General features: G+C 43.9%; 1 protein-coding gene across 4 annotated transcripts; it reads right to left on the reverse strand.

Moving 5' to 3' along the window:
* Positions 1-1,824: 1,824 nt before the first annotated feature.
* Positions 1,825-11,362, reverse strand: LOC107651216 (endogenous retrovirus group K member 8 Gag polyprotein-like). Of its 4 annotated transcripts, XM_056813706.1 has the most exons (4): positions 11,247-11,345; positions 9,860-9,876; positions 7,009-7,164; positions 1,825-5,201 (listed from the first exon to the last, which is right to left on the reverse strand). In XM_056813706.1, exon 4 carries the CDS (start codon positions 4,722-4,724, stop codon positions 2,661-2,663), a length of 2,064 nt encoding a protein of 687 aa, XP_056669684.1. In that variant the 5' UTR covers positions 4,725-5,201; positions 7,009-7,164; positions 9,860-9,876; positions 11,247-11,345; the 3' UTR covers positions 1,825-2,660. The 4 variants fall into 4 exon arrangements, 3 of the variants coding, with proteins under 3 accessions (XP_056669684.1, XP_056669686.1, XP_056669683.1); XM_056813708.1 differs by lacking the exon at positions 9,860-9,876 and having other exon boundaries at positions 11,247-11,344; XR_008915587.1 differs by having other exon boundaries at positions 2,879-3,016; positions 5,064-5,201; positions 7,009-11,362.
* Between the last annotated feature and the right edge of the window lie 16,039 nt (positions 11,363-27,401).

Here is a 27,401-nt window from a genome sequence, read left to right on the forward strand (position 1 = left end):
CCAAGGTGAGGTTCAGGTAACAGAGTAAGGCAATTTTTGCAGCCTTTCACTATAGCTCTGGCTTGCTCTCTAGTGATTTTGTAGGCTAAGCGAAGAGTATGGGCATTAAGGTGGTGCAGCTTGTGGGCTTCAGTAGCAAGGGAAATAGGGTCTAGCGAAGGGACTGTAGGTACAGCCAGAGCGGCCAAGCGGGTATATTGATCTGCAAGGTCGTTTCCTAATGCCAAGGGGCCTGGGAGACCTGAATGAGCACGAATGTGGCCTATAAAGAAGGGAGACCGTGCTCTGATGGCTTGCTGTATCTTGGTGAATAAGAAAAAGGTGGCTGTTGTGGGTTGAATAACAGGAGTGGCCTCAAGCCGTAGTAGGGACTTAACGACATATCGGCTGTCAGAGTACAGGTTGAAGGGGGATTCAGGCAGAGAGATAAAAACAGTGAGTGCTGCATATAGTTCAACCAGTTGCGCAGACTGATAAGGAGTGTGGATAGTATGGGGACAATCATGCATAACAATAGCCACGAGGCCTGTTTTCGAGCCATCCACGAAAATCGTGGGCGCCCCGGGAATGGGGGATGACTGCGTAACACGGGTTAAGGTGAAGGGGGTAAGGGTAAAGAATTGTAAAAGTTTATTACTGGGCATATGATTGCCAATAGTGCCTTGATAGGACGAGATAAGGATGGCCCAATTATCATTCTGTGTTTGCAGCCATCGTAGTTGTTCTTTATTATACGGGGAAACAATATGATCGGGCTGGCGGCCGAAGTGGCGAGTGGCCAGGCGGACACCCATCATAATAAGCTGAGCAACCAGGTCAGGGTAGGGGATCAGGATCTTCCTAGAGGCTAGGGGAAGGTGTAGCCAAATGAGGGGAGAGGGGTCCTGCCATAGGAGACCTGTGGGAGAGAATTCAGTGGAAAAGATGATCAAATAGAGAGGATCCTTAGGGGAGAAGTAACCGATGTTCTGTCTGGCGATTGCCTGTTCAACTTTTTGTAAGGAGATTTCTCCTTCAGGTGTTAGTGATCGTGATGAAGAGGGGTCAGTATCCCCACATAGAATATCTTCTAGGGGGCGGAGGTCTACTTTTGCAAGGGCGAGATAAGGGCGAAGCCAATTAATATCCCCTAGAAGTTTTTGAAAATCGTTAAGTGTTTTTAGGGTGGAACGGTTAAGCGTGACTTTGTGTGTAAAGAGATGATCAAGCTCGAGACGGAACCCGAGAAAAGAAAAGGGATATTGGACCTGTACCTTATCGGGGGCGATTTTAAAGCCTCTGTCCTGTAGAGCTGAAGTAATGGTTTGAGCGATGGTCTGGGTCAGTTGAGGGGAGGGAGCTGCTATGAGAAGATCATCCATATAATGGATAATATATGCAGAAGGGAATCGAAGCCTGATGGGATCTATTGTCTGAGCAACATATTTTTGACACAAGGTAGGAGAATTGGCCATTCCTTGAGGCAAAACTCGCCATTGGAATCGGGGATTGGGGCCAATTTGATTGACTACAGGGATAGAGAAGGCGAATCGAGGGCAATCATGAGGGTGGAGGGGAATGGAGAAAAAACAGTCCTTTATATCTATTACTATTTTGTGAAATCCCTTGGGGATAGCTGTTGGAGATGGGAGTCCGGGTTGTAAGGCACCCATGGGAATCATGGTTTTATTGACTTCCCGTAGGTCTTGTAGTAGTCTCCACCCTCCAGCCTTCTTTTTGATAACAAAAATAGGTGTGTTCCACGGTGAGGTGGAGGGCTCGAGGTGGCCCAAAGAGATTTGCTCCTGCACCAGCATGATGGCGGCCTGGACCTTTTCAGAGGTAAGGGGCCACTGGTCGACCCAGACAGGGGAATCAGACTTCCAAGTTATCTTATCTGCCTGGGGTGCAGGAGGACCAGTGGCCTTTATGAAAAATTTTGTGACCCAAAGCCTGCTCTATCTTTATTAGGTGTAAGGGAGATAGGTTGAGGGTCGCTCTGTTCATTTTTGCCAAGCCCTTTTCCTGGGAGGAAGCCAGATTTAAGCATCATTTGTGTGACAGGGTCGCTGGGGCTCACCATGAGGAGTCGCATTTGAGCGAGAATATCTCTGCCCCAGAGGTTAACAGGGAGCCCTTTGACTACATAGGGTCGAGTCGTGCCGGTGTTACCCTCAGCATCTCTCCAAGTAAGGAACTTTGAACTCTGAAGTGTGTAATTGACTTGCCCTATGCCGGACAAATGAGTGGTAGAGGGCTGAAGGGGCCAGGCACAAGGCCAGTGTTTGTGGGAAATGACCGTGGAATCGGCCCCGGTGTCAAGTAGCCCGATAAATTTCTTCCCGTCGAGAGACAACTGGAGGGTGGGACGGGATTCAGTAATTTGTTGTGCCCAATAAATGTTTGATGATCCTGGAGATGAAGGGCCCTTTGTTTGTTCGATGGTAGGGAAGTCACCCATCATGGGAAGGGGAAGGGCTTGGGCTAGTCGGTGACCAGCAGGGATAGTAACCGGGCCATGGGGAGACTCAACAATGAGCTTTATTTCTCCGTATAGTCATTGTCCACTAATGTGGGGTGGACTACAATTCCCTGTAGAGTAGTGAGTGCCCTCCCGATGATTAAGAAGAACATGCCAGGGGGTGGCGGACCAGTGACACCGGTGGAAATGACCTCAGGGGTTAATATTCTGGTGGAGGAGGAACAGAGGTCCAAGCCTGCGCTGCCTGTTGTGGCTCGAACAAGGGCGTGGGGAAGGGGCTCCCGAGGGAGCCCCGCATCCCGTTTCCCTGGACGGGTTGAACAGTTTGTCCATTTAAGGTAGTTTTGGAGCGGCAGTCACGTGCCCAATGACGTCCTTTCCGACATTTTGGGCAGACGCTTGGGGGCGGCCTCGAAGGCACATTTGAAGGGCGAAAAGGTGAGATAGAGGTGGCTTGATTGTATGGACATTCTCGAGTGAAATGTCCGGGCATGCCGCATTTAAAACAATTCCGGGGAGCGTTCTGTTGAGTGGCCTGAATGGCGGCTCCAATAGCTAAGGAGATAGATTTGTTAATTCTGTGGTCATAAGAGTCAATATCATTACATAAGCGGATCATGCCGTTCAGATCAAGCTCTCTAGATTTTCCTCTGAGGGCAGCCTTACAGGCAGGGTTGGCGTTTTCAATGGCCAGGTGTCTAACCACTGGGTTATCGGCGCCGTCCTGTCCCAAGACCCTTTCCGTTGTCTCTAAGAGTCTGGCTACAAATTGAGCATAGGGCTCGTTAGGTCCCTGAAGGATTTTAGAGATCGGGGCGGTGATAGCCCCGGAGGCAGGGACAGCGCGCCATGTGGCTAAGGCGGCGTGGGCGGTTTGCATAAGTAGACCAGGAGGCAATCTCAACTGCACGGTGTCAGAGGCATAACGACCACGACCGATGAGTTTGTCCGCTGTCCAAGTGGCTGTTTGAGGGTTCGTAAGATTTAATTTTGCCTGATTCTCTACTCTTTCCTGAAACTCTGCCTTCCAGGTTAAAAACTGGCCTCTAGACAAGACAGATTGTATAACCTTAGTCCATTCTGAGGGGAGTAAGTGCCCTTCTCCCCCGAGACCTTCCAAGATAGAAAGGGTAAAGGGAGCATTGAGGCCATAGTTTTTTACTGCTGAATGGAGGTCCTTGATCTGTTTGAATTTAAGTTTTTTAAGTACAGGGGCAAGGGGCCGGGCAGCACCGGAGGTATCAGCCTCATGATGCTGGGCCATATCGGTGTTGTCTGCCTCTTCGTCTCCCTCCTCTCTCTCGGAATCAGAGGAAGCGGGGGGTGAAATTTGGTGGGGTTGGGGCATTTCTTCCGGGGGAGGCTGCAAGAATCTCTCCTCTATGCCTTCTGGGGAGGTCCCCGTGGCGGCCCTACGTCTGGTGACCGCCGGGAAGGCCAGAAGTGTTTTTGGTTTGGTGTGTTTGGCTTTAGACGTTTTCGGGTGTGATATTGGTTTCATGGAGGCGACCTGAAGGTCATGTAATTGGCTTGTTAAGTGGCCGATCTCATGTTGTAAGTCTATAAATTGTTTGAGATCAGTGATTTGCTTAGTTAAATGAGCAGTGGCTGTCTTTAGGTCATTTGTATTGGGAAGAGTTGGTAAAATCGGGGAAGGGTAAAGCGGATTGTAGGGAGGGGGCTTGTTTTCAAGGAAATCTGGAGGGCGGTATCCGGCTGCCGCCTCATCCAGTTCAGTCTGGTATGCGGGATTGAGGGTCTCTGGTGTATTGGTATCGTAAAGGACAGGATAGAGAGCGGGTCTGCGGGAGGGAGGCAGTGGTTTTGGTAAGTGCGAGGGGGTGTTAATAGGTTCGTCTAAAAGAGACGGGGTTTTGTTTTTTTCGTCCATGTTGTCTAATTCAGGGGTTTCTTCAGTCTGTTTTTTACTTTCTTCAATAGCGTCCTCAGCAAGGCTGAGGAGGTGGGAGACCTGTGTACTGGAGTCAGCCTCTTTAAGGATGTCCCGAATCAGGCCATAAAAGGTAAAGAAATCCTCAGGGATGGGTTGACCTGAGCGTGCGAAATCATTAAGGTCTCGGCCAACCTTTTCCCAAGTTAGGGGGTGAATGCCAGGGCCATGGAGAATGAGCCACGGGCAACGTTGTTCAATGAAGGAGAAGAAGCGCAACAGATCTCTTTTCTTAACTTCTACATTGCGCTCTTTAATTCTTTCTTTTAATTCTTTTATAAACAGAGCTTCCTTAGACAGTGTCTTCCCCATTTTCAGTCACACATAAGTCTCACTTCCCTGGTTTCCTGGCCGCCGTGCTCGCGCAGGGACGAAAACGCAGTACTTCCAGGTCAACACTCAGAAACAGGTCAACGGCAGTCGAACCGCGAGATCAATTCTCCACGAATTGGCCTCTCCTCTTTGATCAAAGAGGGGTCCCTTATATTTGAGCGTAGGCGTGCCGTACAAGCCCCGGCCAGGTTCCCCGAAGGGCGCCCTATTACTCGTATATATAAGGGGACCGTTATTCCGTTGCCATTAATACACACACATACAGTCGACCATTCACACAATGGGGTTTGAGAGGGAGATATAAATGGGACGACTTACCCTTCCTCAGGATCGTTTGTTCGATCCCTACCCGTTACTGTAGTCTCGATTTCGGCGCCGAACTTTTCCTCAGTCGTCCGGTGGTCGCTCGGGCCCCATGTTGGGCGCCAGATGTCGGGGACCAGCCCCTTACGACCCCTAGAAGGGAAAGGGAGAAGAGAGAAAGAGGACACGGACAACTCTCACATGGTGTGCAGAGAGGAGTCGTTTATTGAGGCAAAAGCATGGTATATATATACTGTGGCTAGGGGGAAGTAAGCATATCCGGTTTTTAGAGGGGCCCAGGGAGATGGGTTTTTGTGAATTTTACTGGCATCTGGTTCTAATTTGGGGGACAACATCCTGTTCTGAAGGAGGGGGGTAGGGCATGTTGTTTGCACAATTTCAGTCTGTCACCAGGTCCTGTACACCCTTTACGTTTATTGAGCCAATGGAACCAAAATCAGAATCAGGTGTACTCGTCAATACAGATCTGGAGGTTCTGGTTTCCAAGGGAAAATCATCATAATTTCCAACCTTCATGTGGTTCATCACTATGGGGGGGGGGGGGGGTGGGTAGGAATAAAGAGCATTAAGACATTAGGGTCTTGTTGTAACCTCTGATTCCAGTGCCCTATCCCTCCCTCACACCTTCATAAAGGTCTTTGGGTAGTACCTTGGGCTCCTCTAGGCTGAGGGGCAGTCTCACCCTGAATACAGTGTGAATGAGCTCCACTTTGGATATATTGTTGTTGGGTATTTTGGTGTGAGTAATCATTTGCCTGACTTAGAGTTATTTGTGGAGTATTATTGCCATAATTGTTAGGATTTCTAAAGGTGTTATTATTCCTGAAGTTATTCTTTCTAAAGTTATTCTTTCTGAAGTTATTTGGAGTTGCTTGTTTCAAGTTCCTAAAATTCTTCATTATGTGGCCCCATTTCCCCCAGAAGTGGTATATAAGTAATTGATAGTTGGATTCCTGCAAAGGGGCAATGGCCACTGCTTGACCTTTTTCTTTTTCTTGTTTATCAAGTCTTTCAGTTAAGGATTTTAGTTCCTTCCGTAATGCTTCTACCAAATCATTTGTCTCCACATTTTTCTGTTCATGGCCTTTTGATACATAAACTGCGACCCTCCTTAATTTCTCAAGGTCCATATTAGACCAATTTGGGCAGTTTGTATGAAAATAATCCTGTACCACTTTGCAACAGATATTTACAAACTCTTCTAATTTGCCTTACATCCCTCTCTTTGGTAAGATTAAGATCTGTCCCTTCCTCCAAGCTCTATAAGTCTTCCCACAAACTGGGAGGGTATGCCATCATCTGATTGTTTAAGGCTCTCAAACTTGATCTATGTACCTGGCCTATCAGAGCAATCTCTCATTGCCTTTAGCAATGTTTCTTTATCACTGCATAGTTGTAAATATTCTAGTTCACCATTCACATCTCATTTTGTGTCTTGCTCCAGCCAATGAACCACATTCCTTCCCCAGATTTTATTAACAATAGAAATAATTTTACTTTTCTCCCATTCAGTCAAAAAGGCTTGGAGCAAGTTTTGTACATAATGGTATGCAGGATCATATGTACAAAATATATTATTGAGGGTCTTAATGATAATAGGCTCATCCTTGAAAGAAGGGACATTTTGTTTAAATTTCCTAATATCCTGGGGAGTAAAAGGTGTGTAGTGCCTTAAGGTCACCACAATCCCATTTGTCCTTAATGTGGGCAGTTTACTTAAGGGGAAAAGACTTTCAAATGAATCAGTCATGTTTCTAGTCTTTTTAGTGGATGTTTGTGTCGATACCAAGAAACTAAGGGGAGGGGGAGGAGCTGGGTCTGGGGATGGACAGGGCTGGGGGCTGGAACAAGGGGCAGGAGAATATGGGGGAATGGGAGAAGGGAGAGGGGAGGGCAGGATGGCCAGGAGCTGTACAAGACAAGAGGCAAGAAATTTCACCTGAGGAATAGGTGGGGAAGGATCTTCCTTCTGAGGCATAGGTGGTGAGGGATCCTCCCTTTGCATCTGGAGACCAGGGAAGTATAGCAGTCTGACCAGCAGTTGCTACATAAAATTTTTCCTTTGTGGGTTGTAACTTGAGAAGGAGAAAGGAGTCTGAAGAAAATGGGTGATAAATCAAGAGACACAGACAAGTTAATTGATATGGGAGCGGTGGGTGTGCCTGTGATGTTTCCCTGGCAAATTAATAACAGGAAAAATGGGAAATAAGAGAACACGTGGAAGTAAGTATTCCTGAATGGAGATAGGGAGAGATAGGAGAAGAACTCTGGGGTAGCAGGAATCAAGAGGGAGAATAGAGAATCAAGTGAGTCAAAAGTCAAGAATATCCAACGGGAGAATAGGAATCAAGAGAAGGAACAGTACCCCTCACCCGCATTTATTGAGCTGTGGATTGGGAGGTGTTCAATGCATACGTAACAAAGCATAGTAGATTGACATTGGTTGAAATGATAATGATAACAACAAAGAGGAGTGTGTAAATCTAACCCGTGCTTTGCAAATGAGTTTGGCTCCTCATGCTATGTTAATGAGTTTGCCCTGGACAAAGGCAACGTGGCCAAGTCAAGAGCCAGCTTAGGAATCATACACAAAATGATCTATCACTTTTTTCTATAATGCCATATATCTCAGTACATGTCTCTTGAAAGAATCAGCTACTGCTTTTACCACTTCCTTTACTTAACTTTGTTTTTTTCATTTTTGGGGTTCTCCATCGGGGCACAGTGACAAGATAGAATTATAGATAGCCTGTTAGCCCTGCAGGCAAATAGGGGTTAACTAGCCTAACTGATCACAAGATAGCACATATAACTGTCTTTTAGGAAAGGGTAGGGTTAATAAGCAAAAATGGGGGTAAATAAGGATCCACAACAGAAATAGTAGTGAAATGGAGTTTGCACTATGCTGCAAGATTGCATTCCTTATGTAAAGTAAGATGGCTGCCAATATTTCTAATGGCGGGAAACAGCACCCATAGCACAGGTCCTCAACTCTCCCAGCCTCCCCCTTACTTATCTCAGTAATAATGAAACCCCAGAACAGTAGATTGAATGATGGTTGCTGTTGTTATGTGGTTGCTGGCAATGGTGATCACAGGGCCCCCAAAGATGTGTCCCCACCCACTGCTCCCTGCTCCGTCAACCCCAAGTGAGGTCAATGATCCCCTAATGGCCTAACTGGCAGTCCCAGAACAAGATGCTCTGGGCCGGAGTTCTATTGTTTGGGCCTACAAACCTCTAGGCACAGAGTGTCTCTACACTACACTACAGCAAATATTTTATCCTCAACTATTGCACCTGGCTGTGCAGGAGCCAAGGATGAAATGTCCCTCTTGGCATGCAACCCCATACTTCTCTGTATATGGCTACATGCTGTGTGTCATCGAAAATGGGTACGTGTGTCAGTGCTGACACACGTCATAGGTTCTCCATCATGGCTTTAGGCTGATGCAGTCAGGAGCAGCTCAGGAACCAGGGCTGGGAATGGCTTGGCTGGTGCTAAGCATGGGCAGGGTCCATGGCAGGTGATGGGTGTGGGTGGCCAGCAAGGAAGGCCTCAGATGGGAGGAAGTCTGAGGGGTACTATGGGGGGTGTAGCCAAGCCCCTGAGTGGACAGACTTAACCTGGCAAGGCAGGAAGAGAGAGTGAGGAAGAGAGAAACAGTAGCAACTGGGGAAGGAAGTGAAAGTGGGCTAGAACAAGTGAGAAGCTTGAGGGGGTAGTAGGCAGGAAAAAAAAAAGAAAGATGGCAAACACCGGGGAGATCTGGATTTGGGGAGCACAGGGGAGATCTGGATCCAGGGTACACAGGGCAAATCTGGATCTGGGTTGAGCTGGGAAGGAGGCTGTGGTAGCAGGGAGGAGGAAAGCCTCTGGAGGAAGGAGGAGGAAAATGGTGGGAGCGAGGCTCCAAGAGCTTGCAGCAGGGAGAGAGGGGTTTGGGGGGAAATGGCGGGAAAGTAGCCAGCACTGGTAGGGGAAGCACTTGTTGCTAATGCAGGGAGAAGGAGGAGGTGGAGGAAGAGGGGAAGGAGGATGGCAGAAGAGCAGATCTGAGAAGAGCTCACAGAGGGGGCAGGCAGGGGTCAACTGGAAAAACTGGCAGGGAAAAAAGAGCTCTGCACAGTGGGGGTCTGATGAAAAGGAGATTTCAGCAGAGGGTCTGGAGAAGCAGGAAGAGTTGGAGGAAGAGGAGGAGTAAAAAGTAAGAGTTGTGTGGTAGGGAAAAAAGGAGGGGAAGGATAAGGAAAAGGGAAGGTAGGAAGGTGGCTGAGGGTCCTTCCCCCTTGACTGGAAGCAGGGGAATTGATTAGGCTTTCTTCTTAGCTAGGTTAGGGAGTTTAAATCAAATCAAAGCTAGATTCAGTAGAAAGTCAGGGAGGTTTATTTGGGATTTTAGGAAAGGTTAGGTTTGGGAAAGTATAGGAAAGTTTGATCTCTAGCAGCTACGAAAGGACCAAAGCTCTCCACCCAGGTTCAGGGGAAAAGGTGCCAAAATCCACTCTTCTGTCTCCTTTTATTCTCCCTCAGATATTTCCCACAAAGATAGTGGAATGTTTCCAAGGAAGTTTCAGCAGAGAGTCCTGGGAGATATAGTCTCCCAGGGCTTAGATCCATTTCAAAATGCACAGTGGGAAGGAGGAAAGAGGAGGGAGTGAGGGATGAAGAGTAGGAGATTGGGTGGAAGCTGGATTGAGAAAGGAGCCGCTAGAAAGTGGCTTCCCACCTTTTGTGTGGGCAGGAGGGTAGGGAGCCTGGGGAAACTGGGAGGGGGGATGTTCCTACTTACCTGAAGGTCCTCTGTCCCTTTTGGTCACCAATTGTAGTTAATAAAAATACAGAAAGTAGGGAAAAGAAAGGACTTTATTAATAAATGAAAAGGTCTCTTCTCTAGCAAGCTCCTGCTCTTCCCCTCCACTTAGAAAACTCAACAGAATACAAACCAATTCAAAGTCCATCCCTAGGTGTGGTCTATAAACCAATCCTGCTCCAGGAAGTAGGGGGAAGGAACCCTGGGGACTGCAGGGAATGCTGGGTACATGCAAGGTAAATGACTTTTTATAATCTATAATTTAGAGCAGGGATAGACAGAATGGATTGTTTTAAGTCTGAAAGAATTGACAGATGTACTGAATCTAACTGGAGTGGTTCAGGGACTGAGTCTTTTGTCAGAGGTACAAGGGGTTTAATAATTTCCCCATAATGAGGAATACATTGACTAGAACTCTGTTGCCCCTAGGAGTGCTCTCAGCTGCTTATCTTAATAGATGGAATAGCCAGTTGCTAAATAGTTTCAATGCATTAGGGGGAAAAGGAATGGGCTCTAGCAGTCAAAACAGCCTAAATATTCTGCCTTTAGGAAACATCACAAACCTCTGCCTTAGAAACATTGTGGCCTCTCCTGTGTAACTCCAAGAGAAAATTTCTACTGTCTTCCTGAATCACATGGGCACATGGTGCTGCTAAAAGCAAATTATCCATAAATTGTATTAAATAGCTCCCCTAAAAAAATATTAGCTAAATCCTGCTTTAAAATTTGTAAAAACAAAGGTGGGCTCTCTCCAAATCCCCATTATAACACTTGCCATTTCCTGTTTGAATTCCATCTATTGAATTTTGAAAGGAGTTCATTTTGCTATTATTCTTCAGAATACTGAACTTTCCAAATTACAGACCTCTCTCTGGGCATTTGAGACCTGCAGATTATTTTTCTTAATTGAGAAAACTTTCCTAGGTGGAAACTCTTCCAGGGATTGCCTCAGTGCATAAGGTCATCCTACTGGAGTCTGTACGAAATGTAAAGATGTAAAAGGGTATCTTGTCCCCAGATATTGATCACTGTTATAGCTTTCACTAGTGATTGACCATTGTAAAGGAATATTTTAGAGTTGTGACTTAAAATCTAAAAGTAATTGGTCACCAGGGAAAATCCCAAATAATAAAATACCCAAGTCAGCTGGAAATTTTATGGTGATTTAATTGATATAGTGAAGGAGATTAAGAAGAAGGAAGAAGGAAAGGGAATAGGATTTCTCCCCCCTGGCTAGTACCGGACAGGAAGATTAGGAGATCTAGAAAGTAAGGTTTTAGAGTGTGAAGGAGGAAGAAATCAGCCTGAACTCCAAAAGGGCTCAGCCAAGATGCCCAAACCTGAATTAGCTCAAGGGCAAACTCACCACCAAACCCAGACAAATAACAGCCACCACTACAAGATGTAGGAACACCTAGCACACTGCCAGCCAGAGTTGCCTCTCCAGGGAAAGGGGTGAAGAGAGCCAGTGACATTCCTTATATAGACAGTTTTACGTCACTTTCCTGCTTCTCATCTGTACCAATGATAGCTTAGCTTAACTGAGGACAGCCCAGGGGTCTGTTCGCTGTTTTCTGCACATGTCTGTTGAAGGCCATTTTCTCAGATAATTAAATCTTTGAGTATGGAGCAGACATTTCTGACCTTGTTAAACTGAGTAGGGTAGAGAAATGTAGAGTTCCCAAGACTTGATTCTCTTAAACCAAGTATCTCCATTGTTACTAATCAGGAGATAGCTAAATCAGATCTTCTAAAGTACGGTCTGATTAGGGTGGAATAGTTTTAAAATTCACACTGTTGAGAGAATCAATGGTATTCACTATCAAGGAATTGTTTGAGATCAGTTATAGTAAAAGTTATTCTTATTTATTAAACTAATCAAAGTAAAAGATAAGAAAGTGTGGGTTTAAAAATATATCCTGGCTGGGGACTACATTTCCCAGAATTCCCCAGGGGTTCCATCCACCCCCATTTCCTGGTGTGGGATTGGTCCTGAATGGACCAATCCTGTGCTAGGAAGAGACACCACCACCACCACCACCACCACCACCACCACCACTTCCTGGCTCAAGATTGGTCTACATAAGAACTAATCCTGTGCCAAGAGTTCTCAGGTGCTTTCTTTCATAAATGAGGGTGGTTAATGGGGTTAGTAGAAGTGAAAGTGCCTTTTAATATCAGTCAGGGAAAACTCCAGTTGCTTTTGCTTTCAATAAAGTTTTCGAAAGATCAGAGTGAGATAGTGTTAAGGTCCAGGAATTCACCCACCACCAAAGGAGACCTCGGCAATGTAATCAGACATGGAAAAGGCCCTTTATTGAACTGATACGCGCATCAGTGGGAACCTCTGCCATTGACAGTGGGAACTGTCAGAGTTCCAATTTCCCTCCTGAAGATTCAGTCTTAAATACATTTCAGCATGAATAATTCCCCTGTTGCATGCCCTTGTGGGAAAGTTGCTTTTTTTTGCACCTGGGGTCTGGGTGCTGAAGTTTATCAGGGACCTTGGACAGGTCCCAGCACAAGGGCCAAAGCTTATCTGTGTGTAGTGGGGCCTTGGCCAGGTTTAAAGTTTATCTGTCTGTAGTGGGGCCTTGGCATTTTTCCTGGCTGAATTTTTCAAGGCAATTTTCAATTTAGATCTCCCTCATTTCCAACTTCTTTTTCTCTTGGGGGGGGGCAGAGGGGGTGCCTGCCCACTGAGGCAGCTTGTGGCTTTCAGCCCGGGGCTTGCTAGGGGTCGGTACTGTTGTCGGAGAGCCAAACCCTAGATAGCATCCAGCAAGTCTTTCACAAACCGAACAAGGCGGTTAAAAATGCAGCGGCCAAATGTCAAGAGTAGGGTTGAGATTATGAGGGGTCCTATGAGGGACGTGACTAGGGAGAAGAATTGAAAAGGTGGGCGTACCAGGGGCCGGCAGTTTCCCTCTCCTTCCATCAGGGCTTCTAGACCTTCTCGTAGCTTGCTCAGTGAGTCCCTAATAATCCCTGAGTAGTTAACATAGAAGCAACATTCCTCACCCAAGGCTGCACAGAGGCCCCCTCCTTAAGGAAGAGGAGGTCCTGCTTGGCATAGCAGGTCACTCGGGGTACTATTGTGAGGGGGTGCAACAGGCAGTGAGGGAGCTAGGGGAGACACAGGGCTGTAGGCCAGAACGGGAGCAGAGCCAGTGTGCTCCTGCGGGTGGGATAAGGTTTTTCCCAGTTGAGGGATACTCTGTGACAAGGGAGGGGGAAACCAAGGGGTGGGGGAAAAAGTGAAGTAATGGAAGCAAGTGGGTCATGTATTCCTTTTGCTAGCTGACTTCCCACTGCTTCTGGTGAGTCCTGCCATCCAGCAGGCCCAGCCATCCATAGGGGAACCACACAGCCTCCCGGAGGGCCAGAATCTCAGGCCCCACCTGGTTCAGTGTCCCCTGCCATCCCATCCCCTCCTCTCTCCAAGGATCTAAGGGGAAAAGGGCGGAGGTCCAAATATTCTGTAGTTTCTTCAGTGCTGAGAATGGGTGTAGAGCTGTCCTATGGTCAGGAGAGAGGGAGAGGGGAATAAGAGGGGAAGGGAAAGGCTGCAGACACTGTCTTTAGGGGCACATCTTCAGTGAATTCCAGGGTCCCAGATCGGTGGATAACTGCTTGGAGATCTAAAGGGTATCCAGCCACTGCTTCCCCTGATTGACAGACCGGTCACAAGGGGAAGAGTCAGCCCCCAAGATATAAGGGTACTGGGGCAAATACTAGAACAGCAGATAGGAACAGAACATTAGTACATAGTAATTGGCATCACACATTTGCATTTGGGTATCTTAACCAACAGACTTCATCTTCAGAAATCATCTCCTGACAGGAACAAATCCCTTTAGGAAAAATCGGATTCCTGAGTTGTTTGCAGAGCTGGTATGTGATGTTTCTGTTAAAGAATAATATCCCTTTGCAAAGTACACATTAACTATAACATCTATAAACACTGGAGTAACAATATTTTACAGATGTATTTCCTTACCCCAGAGGCTGGGGAAATCAAGAAAGCTGTGAGCTATATTTCCAAGCTCAAGAACCAAACCTCATCTATGGTAAATTAAGGCTACAAATATGTGCCATCTGGGAATAAACTCCACCTATTTCTCAAGGCATGTTCCTAACAATTTGAGAATTCCCAATTATTAGGGTTGTTTGAGGAAATGGAAACTTTAATATCACAATTTGCATTATGTGCTGATCATGGGAATTGTCACAAAGGAAGAAGGCCCTGAAAGGGAAATATCTCCAAGTCACAAAAGACACACCAAGCAAGGCTGTCACTTGCCATTGTTGTTCCACTCGAGGATGGTCAGGAAAATTCAGTCCAAAGTGAGCCTTGGGCTGCCTTCTCTATAACCATCCTAGGACTTTTTCTCTCCTTAGAGCACTTGCCACTGGGTCCCAGAAGCCTTCTTTTTCCTTAAAAGACAAGTTTTCCCCCATTTCAGCTGAGAGAAATTTTGCTTATCAGCAATCCAGAAACAAATCTCCATACTCCCAAACAAGCCTTTAATATCCCTACAAGGCTGATCACTCAATTATTTTCATGTATTTACACATCAGGTGTAGTCACATGAGTGCTGAATTAAGTAGTTCCCTATAAATCAGGGCTGTATCATCTCCTGGACCTAGGCCATCTGAAAGACTAAGACAAGGTCATGCAGGAATCACATCAGGGTAACTGTCCAGAGAAATTAAAGAATCATGTGTGATTTTCCCACATATATTACGTTATATAATTTCCCTAAGTTAAAGAGCCAATTATGAGAGCAGAACATTCATCTGTTCCCTTTCACCTTCTCTCTCTCTTTCTGTTCCTTCAAAACCCTCTGCTTAAAAGCAGAACACACCTTCCATTCTTCCTTTACAAACCCACATACTAAAGCTTTATGGACTTTAAATCAAAGTCCCTTTCTTCCAAATTCAAACCCAACATACCTCCCCACTTTCTCTAACATGCTTTTACTATCATAAGTCAAACAACTATCCCCCTGGTATCACTTCAATTGTTAATCGGTAACCCAAAAGAATTCTGATTTAAAAATATTACATCATTGAACAATCTGTAGCATAGAGCTCAACCATTATAAATTTCAGTTCATAGTACAAATTGGTAAACTGAGGTAACAAACTATATGGTTGAGTCAGGTTTACAGTGAGGTTTTGTTTACATCCAAACAATACTTTAACACATTTTAGCATCCACTCACATAACAATCATAAATTTCTAAGCAAGCATTTTCACATATATGCCATTTTTAACACCCTACTCATTCTTTGGCTATTGTTTGCCACATATATCCTTATACAGATCAAAATGTAATCAAAATATCAACCCAACAATCCCCAGAACTAGTATGAGGTAACTTTATTAATTAAATATTACTCAACTCATTTTATCATTCTGGACCTGGAATATTTGTAGTAAGATTCCACAGCTACAAACAAAAACAATTCATATAACCTTGATTAAAAACAACATCATTTAAAAATTTCCTCTTTTGTAAAACATCAATTCTTAGCACTTATATCATTAATCCCATGCACAGATTAACCACTTTAAAAAAGAAAAAAAACTTCTTGTGTGTGTAATATAATTTCTTGCTGCTATTTCTGACAGCACATACATTAAAATAAATGTTATTTGAAGGATTCCCAAATTCAAATTCTAGGATAAGTTCTTTTCAACAACACAACTTTTTCTGAATGACTTTTACATCTATAAAGTAGTCAGTACAATTTCTGTCCATACAGAATAAACTTTCCTCTCTGCATCAGACTTGCTATCAATCACATTTACACAATTCTAGTAAGAATCTCCCTTTTCTGCTCAGAATTTTCTCTCTTCCGCTCCTTTGGGGGCCCATCCAAAGGGAGAAGGAGGGAAAAATCATTGAACAGGTAATTGCACTCTCTCTCCCGCCCTGAGGCCTGCTGCAGGAGCAAGCACAGTGTTACTTCATCATAGCCTGCCTGGTTGGAACGCAGGCAGAGGGAGCAGGGGTGCAAAATCTATTCTCCTTTGTGACCCTGCATCCCAAACTCCCCCCCCCTTTTTCCCATTAATCCAGCCACAACAAAGACTCAAAGAACCCTATAGGACACCCTCTCCCACACATCCACATACCTGTGTCCAAATACAGAAGGACACATGAGACAAACAGCAAAAGCCAGAAGACAAACAACAGACACGGACACATAAACTACCCCGATCCTAGGAGCTTATCTTAAGATCTCATTTCTTGGCATGTACTTGTAAGGACCGTAAAACCTTAAGCAAGCTGTTTGACAAACAAGCTGATTTTCTATTATTGAGACCAAGAAGTTGCAAGGAAAGGGTTAGCAACTGCCCAAAGCAGCTAGGTTTTAATCAGGAAAGAAACCAGACCTTCGGCTTCCTTCAGCTGCCTGTCAGGCCAGCCGCAGTAAAGAAAGAAACCTAATACCAGCAATTACTCATCAGTGGCCAGCTCCCTTCGGCTGTCTCCGGCTACCTGTCAGGGGCAAGCAGCCAGCAGCTGGCCACCCGATCCCTCCATGTGGCAAAAAAAAAAAAACCTCAGTGTGTCTAAAAATCACCTAGAGATCGTGGGGCATCCCCCAGTCTCTTGTAGGGGTGCAATATCTTCCCAAAAAGGGGACTGAAAAACCCCTTTCCCGACAGAGACTCAAACTCTGTCCACAGGGAACTGGAATTCCCAAAAGTGCCAGGGTACCTGACAGGGACGCAAAATCCCATGCTCAGGGCCTGACAACTAGATGGAGACTTGAACTACGCCCTCCTGCCTGGGGGTTCCAAGGTGGAGGGGTATGGGCGAGCCCGCAAATGTTAAGGTCCGGGAATTCACCCACCACCAAGGGAGACCTCAGGCAATGTAATCAGACACAGAAAAGACCCTTTATTGAACTGATACACGCATCAGTGGGAACCTCTGCCATCAGAGTTCCAATTTCCCTCCTGAAGATTCAGTCTTAAATACATTTCAGCATGAATAATTCCCCTGTTGCATGCCCTTGTGGGAAAGTTGCTTTTTGCACCTGGGGTCTAGGTGCTGAAGTTTATCAGGGACCTTGGACAGGTCCCAGCACAAGGGCCAAAGCTTATCTGTCTGTAGTGGGTCCTTGGCTAGGTTTGAAGTTTATCTGTCTGTAGAGAGGCCTTGGCCAGGTTTGAAGTTTATCTGTCTGTAGTGGGGCCTTGGCATTTTTCCTGGCTGAATTTCTCAAGGCAATTTTCAATTTAGATCTCCCTCAATAGGAATTTTCTTTTTAGCTTTCCTCAAAAGGAAATAGTAGTATTTAGCTAAAGTAACTACAATTTTCCCTATTCTAAAGAGATCTAACTATAAACCCCAATCCCCAATTTCTTTCCCTCAAGGGAATGCTTTGTCCTTGGAAACCAAGGTTAGCCTTACTCCCTCTCTTATCTATTGAATTAATTCTAACTAAGCTATCCTAAAGTATATCTTCATTAATATAACTTTCCTCTCAAGAAAAAAACTTCTTCAGCAACCACACAAAGAGCAAGGTGAAATTTCACCTGTTTCACACAGCAGAGGTCAGCACCTCTGAGCAGGGGCTCCACTCAGCCTCTGGCTGAACTTGAACTTCCCTGTCTGGGGAGATCAGCTCTACCTGCCTTCTGCTTCTCTCTATCTCTACCTGCAATTCTCTCATGAACACTTTCTTTTCTTCAGGCTGTTGACTTTCCAGATCTAGTTTTCCAAACTTTTTCAAAGGAATCACTGGGAAATTTATGCTGCTCCTCCTCTCTGAGTGTCCACCTCTCAGAGTGAAGTCACTGAAAGATCCAGAGCAACTGGTAAATTTCCAATGACTCCTTCCTTATGGGTTCTTTTGGAATTCCATCCCTCTCTGACCTCTTAATAATTCCACCCTTAAGGGCTCCTCTGGTACATTTCCAACTCTGTACTGAAACCCTTACTTTTGACTAACCATCTATTCTAAATTAATCAGATTATTTAATTAGCTCTTAATTACCTATTTTTAAAAAAATGCCTGTATGCAAGGCATATCAATTCTTTTAGGGATCCCACTAGTATAGGCAAGTCTATCAGAGATCCAGGAATTTTTTTCTGGGTTGTTTATCCCAATGGGCACCCAGGATTACCCCCATGGATCATAGCTACTGCCAGGGTAAATTAAACAGAATTTTAGTCATATCTATAAGGACAGCAAGATATGTGAGCTCAGTTGAGAAGTAGTTAAGAATGTAAGCTACTTAAAAATTTTTAAATCAAGCATCTCACCCTAAACAGTGGTAAGGCATTTTGCTTTCACCTAAGGTAAGCAGTCTAGGTCTTTTTAAATACAAAAAGATATGATCATTTCTACCAGACAATAACAATCTAGTGACTCTAGATTTCTTACATTAAGTATAATGTCAATACTTATACAGAATTCATTAACACAAAAAGGTATCCATCAAGGAATTAACAAATGAAAAGTTTGCAAAATTAGACCAGTGGAACTGACTTGTGACAACAAATACAGAAGGAAAACCATTCAGTGTACATTTTTGAAGGATAAAAACTTTTTTTGCCAAATTTTTCTATAATCTCAGTCTAGGGCAGAAATGGTGAACTTTTTAGAGACCGAGTGCCCAAACTGCAACCCTCATGCTGCATATGATCCCCCCACCTTACCACATATAGTGGAGGGGGGAATTGTGCCCATTTGGCCACTGGATAGAAGAGCAGGTGATGTGAAAAATGTCCTTAGGTGTGTGGAGAGGGGGACGGGAACATCCCCCTCCAGCATGTATGCCATAGGATCATTATCATGGGTATAGGGCAGGGGTCCCCAAACAGGATGCATCTGCATCCTGTGCTCCTGGAGTATTACTGTATGTGGTGGTGCCACAAAGCGCAACGTTGTTCACATTACAGTACTACTTCTGGTGACATAATCCTTTGTGTGGCACCTTGTTCTGAGATTAACTGAACACAAATGAGGCTATGCACAAAGGATTATGTGGCTGCACAATAGAAGACATCAACATGGTGAGAAGTGATCTGGGGGAGTATATACTGCTGTATATACTGCTTCCCGGTATAGTGGTGGCAGTGATGGGCCTGTGTAAATTGTGACAGGCCCATCACAGTCAGAGCTGCAGCCTCCACAATCCCAGACAGTGGTATTCAGTGCCACAAGCCCAGTACCGCTTCCAGAACTGTATACAGGCATCAGATAGTGGTGATCTGGACTGTGACATCAGCAGTGGGCCTCTACTGTGAGAAGCCCACCACTGCCACTGGATGTTTTATAAGACACTCCCTGTTTTTTGGGGTCAAATTAATATAAGACAGTGTCTTTCAGGGAAACATGGTAATACAATGGCCCCCATACTCCCCCTATTATAGATGCCATTATGTTGTGCATCTGGGGGTTGCCCAGTAAACCCCCATGGTTTCCATTGTACTATGTGGGGGAAGTGAGGCATGTGGTTTTCATATTATGGTCTATAATTACAGATCCATAAATATGGACCACAAGAGGACACACACTAGTGTCATGCCCAGTGCCCGCACTGCACCAATGTGAGCCTGAGGTAAAAGTGGAGTTCCATCAATATGGCCACTGGTGAGGCTGAAATGATATAGACTAGGAAGGCTGCATTGATGGGCAGTGCAGTCTGTATGCCTCTTGTGAGCAAAATTATTGTTGGTATATTGTTTTTGTAGGTGTGTGTGTGTGTGTGTGTGTGTGTATGTATTTTACTAATAGCAATTTGGAATCCCTAGGAAACAATGACATCAAGAAAGAAAAATTGACTCGGAGTGTAGGATATTCAAACAATAGTGGGCTTATGATTACTTTTTCATGCAGTACAAGGAAAGAGTTCTGTGTTTCATATACCAGAATATAATGTCTGTGTTCAAAGAATACAATTTGCATTGGCACTATCAAACTCAACATAAACATAAATATGATTGTTTGGAGATGTGAGAAAAGATAAAATATTAAAACTGAAAAAGACATTGACAACTCAGCAAAATACTTTTATGAAGCAGAAGCAACTAACTATTTCATCACTGCGAGCAAGTTTTCAAGTTGCCAAGCTAAGAGCATGCACTGGCAGAACATTCGTAGAGGGAGAATTTGTTAAAGAGTGCCTTCTTTCTGTTGCCAAAGAGATGTGTCCAGAAAAGGCAGACTTACTTAGTACGGTTAGTCTTTCAGGATCTACAGTTACATGAAGGATTGAAGAAATGGGAGACAATTTGCATCAACATTTGCAAAACTCCGCAAGAAAACTTTCCTGTTTTTCCTTGGCACTCGACGAGATCAATGATTTTCATGATTCTGCACAACTAATTTTTATCCATGGGACAAATGACAATTTTGAAGTCACAGAAGAGCTTGCTGCACTGCAAAGCATTAAAGGAACAATTACAGGAGAGGATATCTATGAAAAGGTTTCCCAAACTGTGAAGGATTTGGAGCTGGACTGGGCTAAACTAGCCAATGCGACAACTGATGGTGCTCCTAGAATGGTGGGGTCTAAGAAAGGAGTAATTGCTCGCATTAGCCAAGAGATGGACAAACATAACCATTCTCCTCCAATAGCTATACACTGCCTCATCCACCAAGAATTGCTGCTATATAGTAAATCAGTGAAGTGGGACTCTTATGAAAATTGTGGTTATCTTGTGTTAACTTCATTAGAACTAATGTACTAAACCACAGACAATTTCAGGAATTTCTGTCTGAGCTAAATATTGCCTATGAAGATGTTCTGTACCACACAGAAGTCCTTTGGCTGAGTCAAGGAAGAGTTTTGAGACATTTCTATGACTTACTTCCACAGATTACAGCTTTTGTGCTTTCAAAAAGCAAAAAAATGGGTGGCAGTTGGTTGGCTCAGTGGATTGAGAGCCAGGCCTAGAGACAGGAGGTCCTAGCTTCAAATCTGGCCTCAGACACTTACCAGCCAATACACAGTATTAGCTCCAAGTCAGAAGGTAAAGGTTTAAAAACAAACAAAGAAAAAACAACAAAGAAGTACCAGAGCTCAATGATGCAGAATGGAAATGGTACCTCACCTTTCTGACAGATGTAACAGAGCTACTCAACAGTTTCAATGTGCAACTTCAAGGAAAAGGGAAGCTCATCTGTGATATGCAATCACATGTGAAAGCATTTAAAGTAAAATTAGACCTCCGTATCAAAGAAGTGAAGGAGGAAAATTTCTGCCATCTCTCCTTACCTCAAAATCTGTTAGCAGAAAAACCTTTGACTACATTCCCAAAAGAAACATGTGTGGATTCACTGGAAAAGTTGCAAAAGGAGTTCCAATTCAGATTTAAAGAGCTTCATCTCCATGAACAGGACATATAGTTTTTCTGTAACCCATTTTCTATTGACAATAGAAAATTGGGAAAATGTGGATACAATTTGCCAAATGGAACTGGCTGAGCTACAGAATTGTGACTCTCTGAAAGACACATTCAAGTCAAGCAGCTTGCCTAATTGCTATGCATCTCTCCCCTCTGAGACATATCCTAATCTCAAGGAACCATGCACTCAAAATGGCAACCATCTTTGGCAGCACTTATGTCTGTGAACAGACTTTTTTCCAGAATGAAACATCTGAAATCTCCAACCAGATCTAGACTAACTGATGGCACACTTGCATCACTTGTTACAGCTAGCAGTGATAAATATAGAATCGGACACTGACCATCTCATTAGCCAAAAGTAGGCCATAGTTCCCATTGAAATACTCGTTAGTTTGTTGATTTAAATTTACTTTTTCTTACTTTAAATATTGTATTTGTTCTCATTTTGTCTTTTACCTTTAAAATAAGATATGGGCAGTATGCATAGGGATTTGTTAATAATTTTTTTAATAGTCTGGCCCTCCAGTGGTCTGAGGGACAATGAACTGGCCCCCTGTGTAAAAAGTTTGGGGACCCCTAGATTCTAGGGATTTTGTGCCAACAATTGGTTCATCTTTGAATGAGAGGATATTTTGTTTTAATATTTTTATATCCTGGGTAGTAAAAGGGGTGTAGTGCCTTAATGTCACCACGTTTCTATTTGTCCATTAGGTGGGCACTTTCCTTAAGGGGAAAATTACTTCATATGATTCATTTGTGGTCCTAGTCTTTTTTGTGGATGTTTGAGTCGATACCAGAAAAGTAAGGAAAGGGTGGGGACAGGAGGAGGGGGAGGAGCTGGGTTTGGGTATAGGCAGGGCTAGGGGCTGGGAGAAGGGGCAGGAGATGGTGGGGCACTAGGAGAAAGTGCAAGAGAGGACTGGGTGGCCAGGATCTATACAAGCTATAAGAGGAGAAATTCTACCTGAGGTATAGGTGGGGAAGAATCTTCCCTCTGAGTTATAGGTGGAAAGGTATCTTTCACCTAAGGTAGACGTAGTGAGGTATCTTCCATCTGTGTTAGAGGTGGAGAGGGGTCTTCCTGCTCTATCGCAAGACAAGGCATGGATCTCTTTAAAATCTCCAGTTGGGCCTGTATTTGAATCTGCATGTTAATCAGGCAGGCCTTTTGGTGTTTATGGTTGAGGTTTAGAAAAATTAAACCTCCCAAGAAAAGTAAAAGACTTATAAAAAGGAAATCTCCTAAGACTAGCAAAGGAAACTAGTCTGAACCCCTAAGTTTATCAAAAACCCTAGGGGACAAAAGGCTGTCCATCAAGGTTTACAACATTGTGCTTTATTTTAGAACTAGGACAGAACAAACAAAGCAAAAGAAAACAGCTGGTGCAGTTCCCTGGCAGGAAATTGGAGGTTGCACAGGGATGAGGGAGATTTTGAAAAAATCCATATGAGTGGGTGGGGGGGGCTCTGTGTTAGGGGGAGTTGGGGAAAGAATGTATACCTTACCTGCTTCTGAAGAACTCTCAGCAGGTGGTCTGGTGATAGGGATCAGGCAAGAGCAGGAACAAGAGCACAGAGCCTGGGGATTACCCAGGTGGGAGACATGAAGTTGAGGAGTGGGGGTGATGGGGACTCAGCCAAACCTCTGAGTAGAGAGGCTAGCTGGGAAAGCAAGGCAGGAAGAGAGAAAGAGTGATACAAGATCTGGGGGGGCTCAAGGAAGATCCAGATCTACTGAGAGCAAGGAGGAGGAAAAGGTGGAGGAGGAGGGGAAGGAGGATAGCAGGAAATCAAGGAGAAAGGGGATCAATCAGAGGATTTGGTGAAAAGTAGCCCATCTCTGGTGGCAGAAAAAAGAGCCAGGCTGAGGGGGGGTGTGTGTAGAGGGTGACTGAAGAGCTGGACTGAAAGAGGGAAGGGGGGGCAGGAGAAAATGGCAGGAAATGAATATTGAGGAGGTCTCAGCAGAAGTCCCTGGAGGAGCTGTAAAGCTCAGCTCCACAAGGGGGTCTGAAGCTAGGCTTGGAGGAGAAAGGAGGGAGTAAGAAATCAGCTGGAGAGGCAAGGCTGGAGGAGGGGAATGGAGGGAGAAAGAGAGATCAGGCAGATGGTAGAGAGCCCCACGTTGGATCTCAGCAGGGGGAGTCCCCAGATGAGCTGGAGTCTGGAGGGAAGGAGAAAATGGAATAAGAAGTGGAGAGAGAAGAAAAGAGAATGGGAAGGATGAGGGGGACAAGAGTTAAAAGGGAGTAAATAGAGTGGAAGTTGAATAGCAGCTTTCCACCTTTTGTGTGGATGGGGAGGACGATGAGCCCAGGCGACTCAGGGGAGGAGGGTGGTTTTCCTACTTGTCTGTAGGTTAGGTTCTGGGGTTTCTTCATAGATCACCAATTGAAAGAGGTGAAAGAAAACTATCTCTTTGATCTTTTGAAAACTTTATTAAAGAAAAAAAAAAAACACCAGAGCTCCCTAACTGAAATTAACTTAAAAACCCTGTTACTCTGATTCTTCTCAGATTCAAAGTTCCCTCCTAAGCATGGGATTGGTTCTTATATAGATCAATCCCATGCCAGGAAGTAGGGGGCATGGTCCCTCTCCCAGCATGTGATTGCTCCATTCAAGACTAATCCCATAACAGGAAGTAGTAGGGAGGAACCCTGCAGGCTGGGGGATGCAATTCCCCCTGGCCACAATATTTTAAAACCCACACTGGTAACATGTGCTTCAAGTAAAAAAAAAAAATATATATATATATATATATATATATATATATATACTATATTGAATATACAAGGGAAAAGAATAATAAAAAAGTTTTAAAAAGTCAAAAACATATAGCTTACAATCAGTGACACACTATGTCAGTCAAGGAGAGATAGAATACAAAGGTTTCTCACCAAAAATGAGATCCATTTCCTTTAAAACTTGGCCATGATCCACAATGTGAGTGCAAATGATTATCACCAAGTGATAGCTTTATAAAACAGTAGTACAACAGGTAATGCACATTCAAAGAAATATCAAAATTCCTAAAATCATAATAGCCTATTTAATGACAATAGCAAACAAACTTGCTATCATTAGGATTCACATGAGTTTATAACCACTTGCTGTGTGACATTTAAAAAACCTATGAACTCATGGATACTTGTCATAAGTTGCCCAGATCTAACCAATCTTTCAAACTTGGCTGAGATATTTTTTTTTAAGTCTATTACTGCCATCATTCAAAAATTTGACAGAGAAGCCCAGAAAAACCACAAACTTCTGTACTGCTGATGAAAATCTTTTTGGTTCTAAAATGTCACCAAGAATTTAGATCATACTGGTAGAAGGGTAAAGTAAGCTGAAGAGCTACAACTATAAAAACCCATTCAGAAGCTAATAGGTTCCTAGGAAAATCCTTCCCACCTCATGGATGAGATAATAACTCATTACAGGGTAACTAAACCCCTTTTTGGGGAACCTTCCTCCCTCTGATATGAGACTGTAACAGTGTAAAAGACCTATTTCCAATATGTCCTGTCCATTTCAATATGAAGTTGAGAATGAAAATCACTTCAGATATCTCATTTATTACGTTTTTAATAAATGTGGAGATGGGGAATACAACAGTGCTATTGCACTTCACTTCAATTGCAAATGAATCCTTACCTCTTGTTACAAGCAACTCAGAGGCAGGCAAATGATCAATCATAGGTAAGGATGCTATTAGATATCTAAAAATCACTTCTGAAGACCCCTTAAAATAAATTGAGAGTCTTAGGTCATTAAATTCTCCAAAGGTTATATACAGGTTGTAACCAGTTTGATGGAGTCCATCCATCATCATCTATGTGATAATTAATAAAGGCAAAAAAGAACAAAAGGCCATATAGGGCAACATGTGACCTCAATGGATCTGGTGAAAAACCTAGCATCCATCAGGACCTATGGTTTTGCCATGGAAAAAAAGTTTGTGCAAGTTGTTTATGGACTTTTACAATGGTATGTTCTCCAGTATAGTCATAGGGGAAATGTACAAATAAAGACAATGTAATGGAACTAGCTAATAGCCAAAACACAGTAGCTGGGAATGACTTAGTGTAACAAAATAGTATAGATCAGATTAATATGTGAACTTAAAAAAAACAAAATTGAATTTTAAAGCAAACATTCAGCAAATACAATAAGTGTGATAGGATATAGGCATTGGATTCAAGAATCCTTTTCTCCAATTCCAGTAAAGACTTATTCACTATTTGGAGGGGAACAAAACTGAAAGAGTTATCATCAATAACAATGGGGTCTGTAAAGGCTTAAAATTCACCTCCAGACTCTTAAGGTTCCTTCCCCTCCCCAGTATCATCATCCATTTAGATTCCTTTGGTCATACTTCTGGAGGTTCCCTATACCCACACAGTATAGTGAGGACAAATCTCATATTGGATGTGTTGCAGAAACTAGGAAGGCCAAAATGACAAATGGGTGTAGGGAGATGAATCTCCCCTGTGAATCTGAGAATTACTGAAGCTATCAACTGCAAGGTATCCAATCCATAGAAAAACCCTTAGGAACAGCATTAACCAGAGTCGATCTGAACTTGTAAGCATTCTTTGTAACATCTTTACTCCTCAAATAAACTCACTGGCTGTTTAATTATAGGCTGGGAAATATCCTGAGTTGAAGGTAAAAAAACCATTTCAGATATTTGCTAAGAGGCTTGGAAGAGTATTGTGCCTTCCCCTCCTCCCTAGAGGCAAAACTGCCAAGGAGAACAATAGGGTATTTGAATATGAAATAAGGACTTCTCTTGGTGTTTGGGGTCAGGAGAAAAAGAAAAAAAAATTTCAGAGGCTTATTCCCCAAAACTCTGACATCAAATCCACTTATTTGCTACCTGCCCTCCCTGTTATGCTGGGTTTTAGGGTGGAAAGGGGAGCAGGGGAGACACCCCCTGTGAAGAACCCTCAGTAGCAACCCTCTTAGCCAGGAGCCCAGGGTCAGCTTAATAAAAATCTGCTTCAAGCTAGGAGGTAGGACTGGATAACACAAGTTTCCTGTTCCACTCTGTGTTCCCCTGCTGAAAAATGATAACACAAGCTTGAAACCTATGTTGGGGGGGAGGGCCCTAGGCACAGGATCAAGAACTTTCCAAACAGGCTTTAGACCTCCCAGCACACAGCAGTGGTAGGGAGGCCTGGGTGGGAGTGGGAGCAGGAGCTGTGAGCGCTGAGGGCTTGTGGACTGAGGCAGCTACCTGGCTCTTCTCTCTTGTGGTGTGCAGTAGCAGCAGCAGCAGCAGCAGCAGCAGCAGCAGCACTGGGAGCAGCAGCAGGTAGAGATGCCAGTCCCTACTCTTGTGGTGGGTGGGTACCCAGCACTGGGAAACCTCCTTACCCTTTACTCAAAAGGCTGTCTTAAAAAACAAAATTGAGAATTTGTTCCCAAAGTGGTAGCCAGTAATGTAAGATTAAAAATTAATATCCAATTCTCCAAGTATTATATTTTATAAGATTTATTAATAATAACTTGAAGTAGAGGAAAGTAATAGCCTTTGTGATCCGGGGATCACATACAGAGAGAAGAGAGAACGAGAGGGGTAGAGTTACACAAACTTATCTTGAAAAAATAAGGATGTAACATGGGGACAAAGGGGAAGGGGATTCTGAGAAATGAAGTTTAGGGGTTAAAGATTCTAATTACACATGGGCAACTGAATATCTTGCAGTTACAACTTTTACAAAAACAATCTGGAGTGCATACTTCTATTTTCAGCAGGAAAAAGAAAGCAATTTCTACTATGGAGTTCCTTATGCTAGGTCTATATGCTTTATTGTATAAGCATATAGCCATATGTAATATACAACAATCAATGAGTATCTTTTCTGGCTGTTACACTTTTCCTTCCTAAGCTTCCAGATTTAGATCTCATTCATAACTAATAAGCCATATTTTTTTGTCTCAAACTATGATTACATTTCTGTAGGGGACTTTGGAGTGGAAATGTTTTGCCAATGCAGACCAGCAATTCTCTATAATTTAGGCTCTTAGAGAATTTTCTAGAGTTTTGACAAGCCTTACCCACTGAACCACAGGTTCTTTTATGTCAGAGTTAGCAATTGAACCCAAATATTAGTCTCTCAAAGGTCAGTCCTCTC

The sequence above is a fragment of the Monodelphis domestica genome, chromosome 1 (assembly GCF_027887165.1).
Source record: "Monodelphis domestica isolate mMonDom1 chromosome 1, mMonDom1.pri, whole genome shotgun sequence".
In the NCBI taxonomy this organism is placed as follows: Eukaryota; Metazoa; Chordata; class Mammalia; order Didelphimorphia; family Didelphidae; genus Monodelphis; species Monodelphis domestica.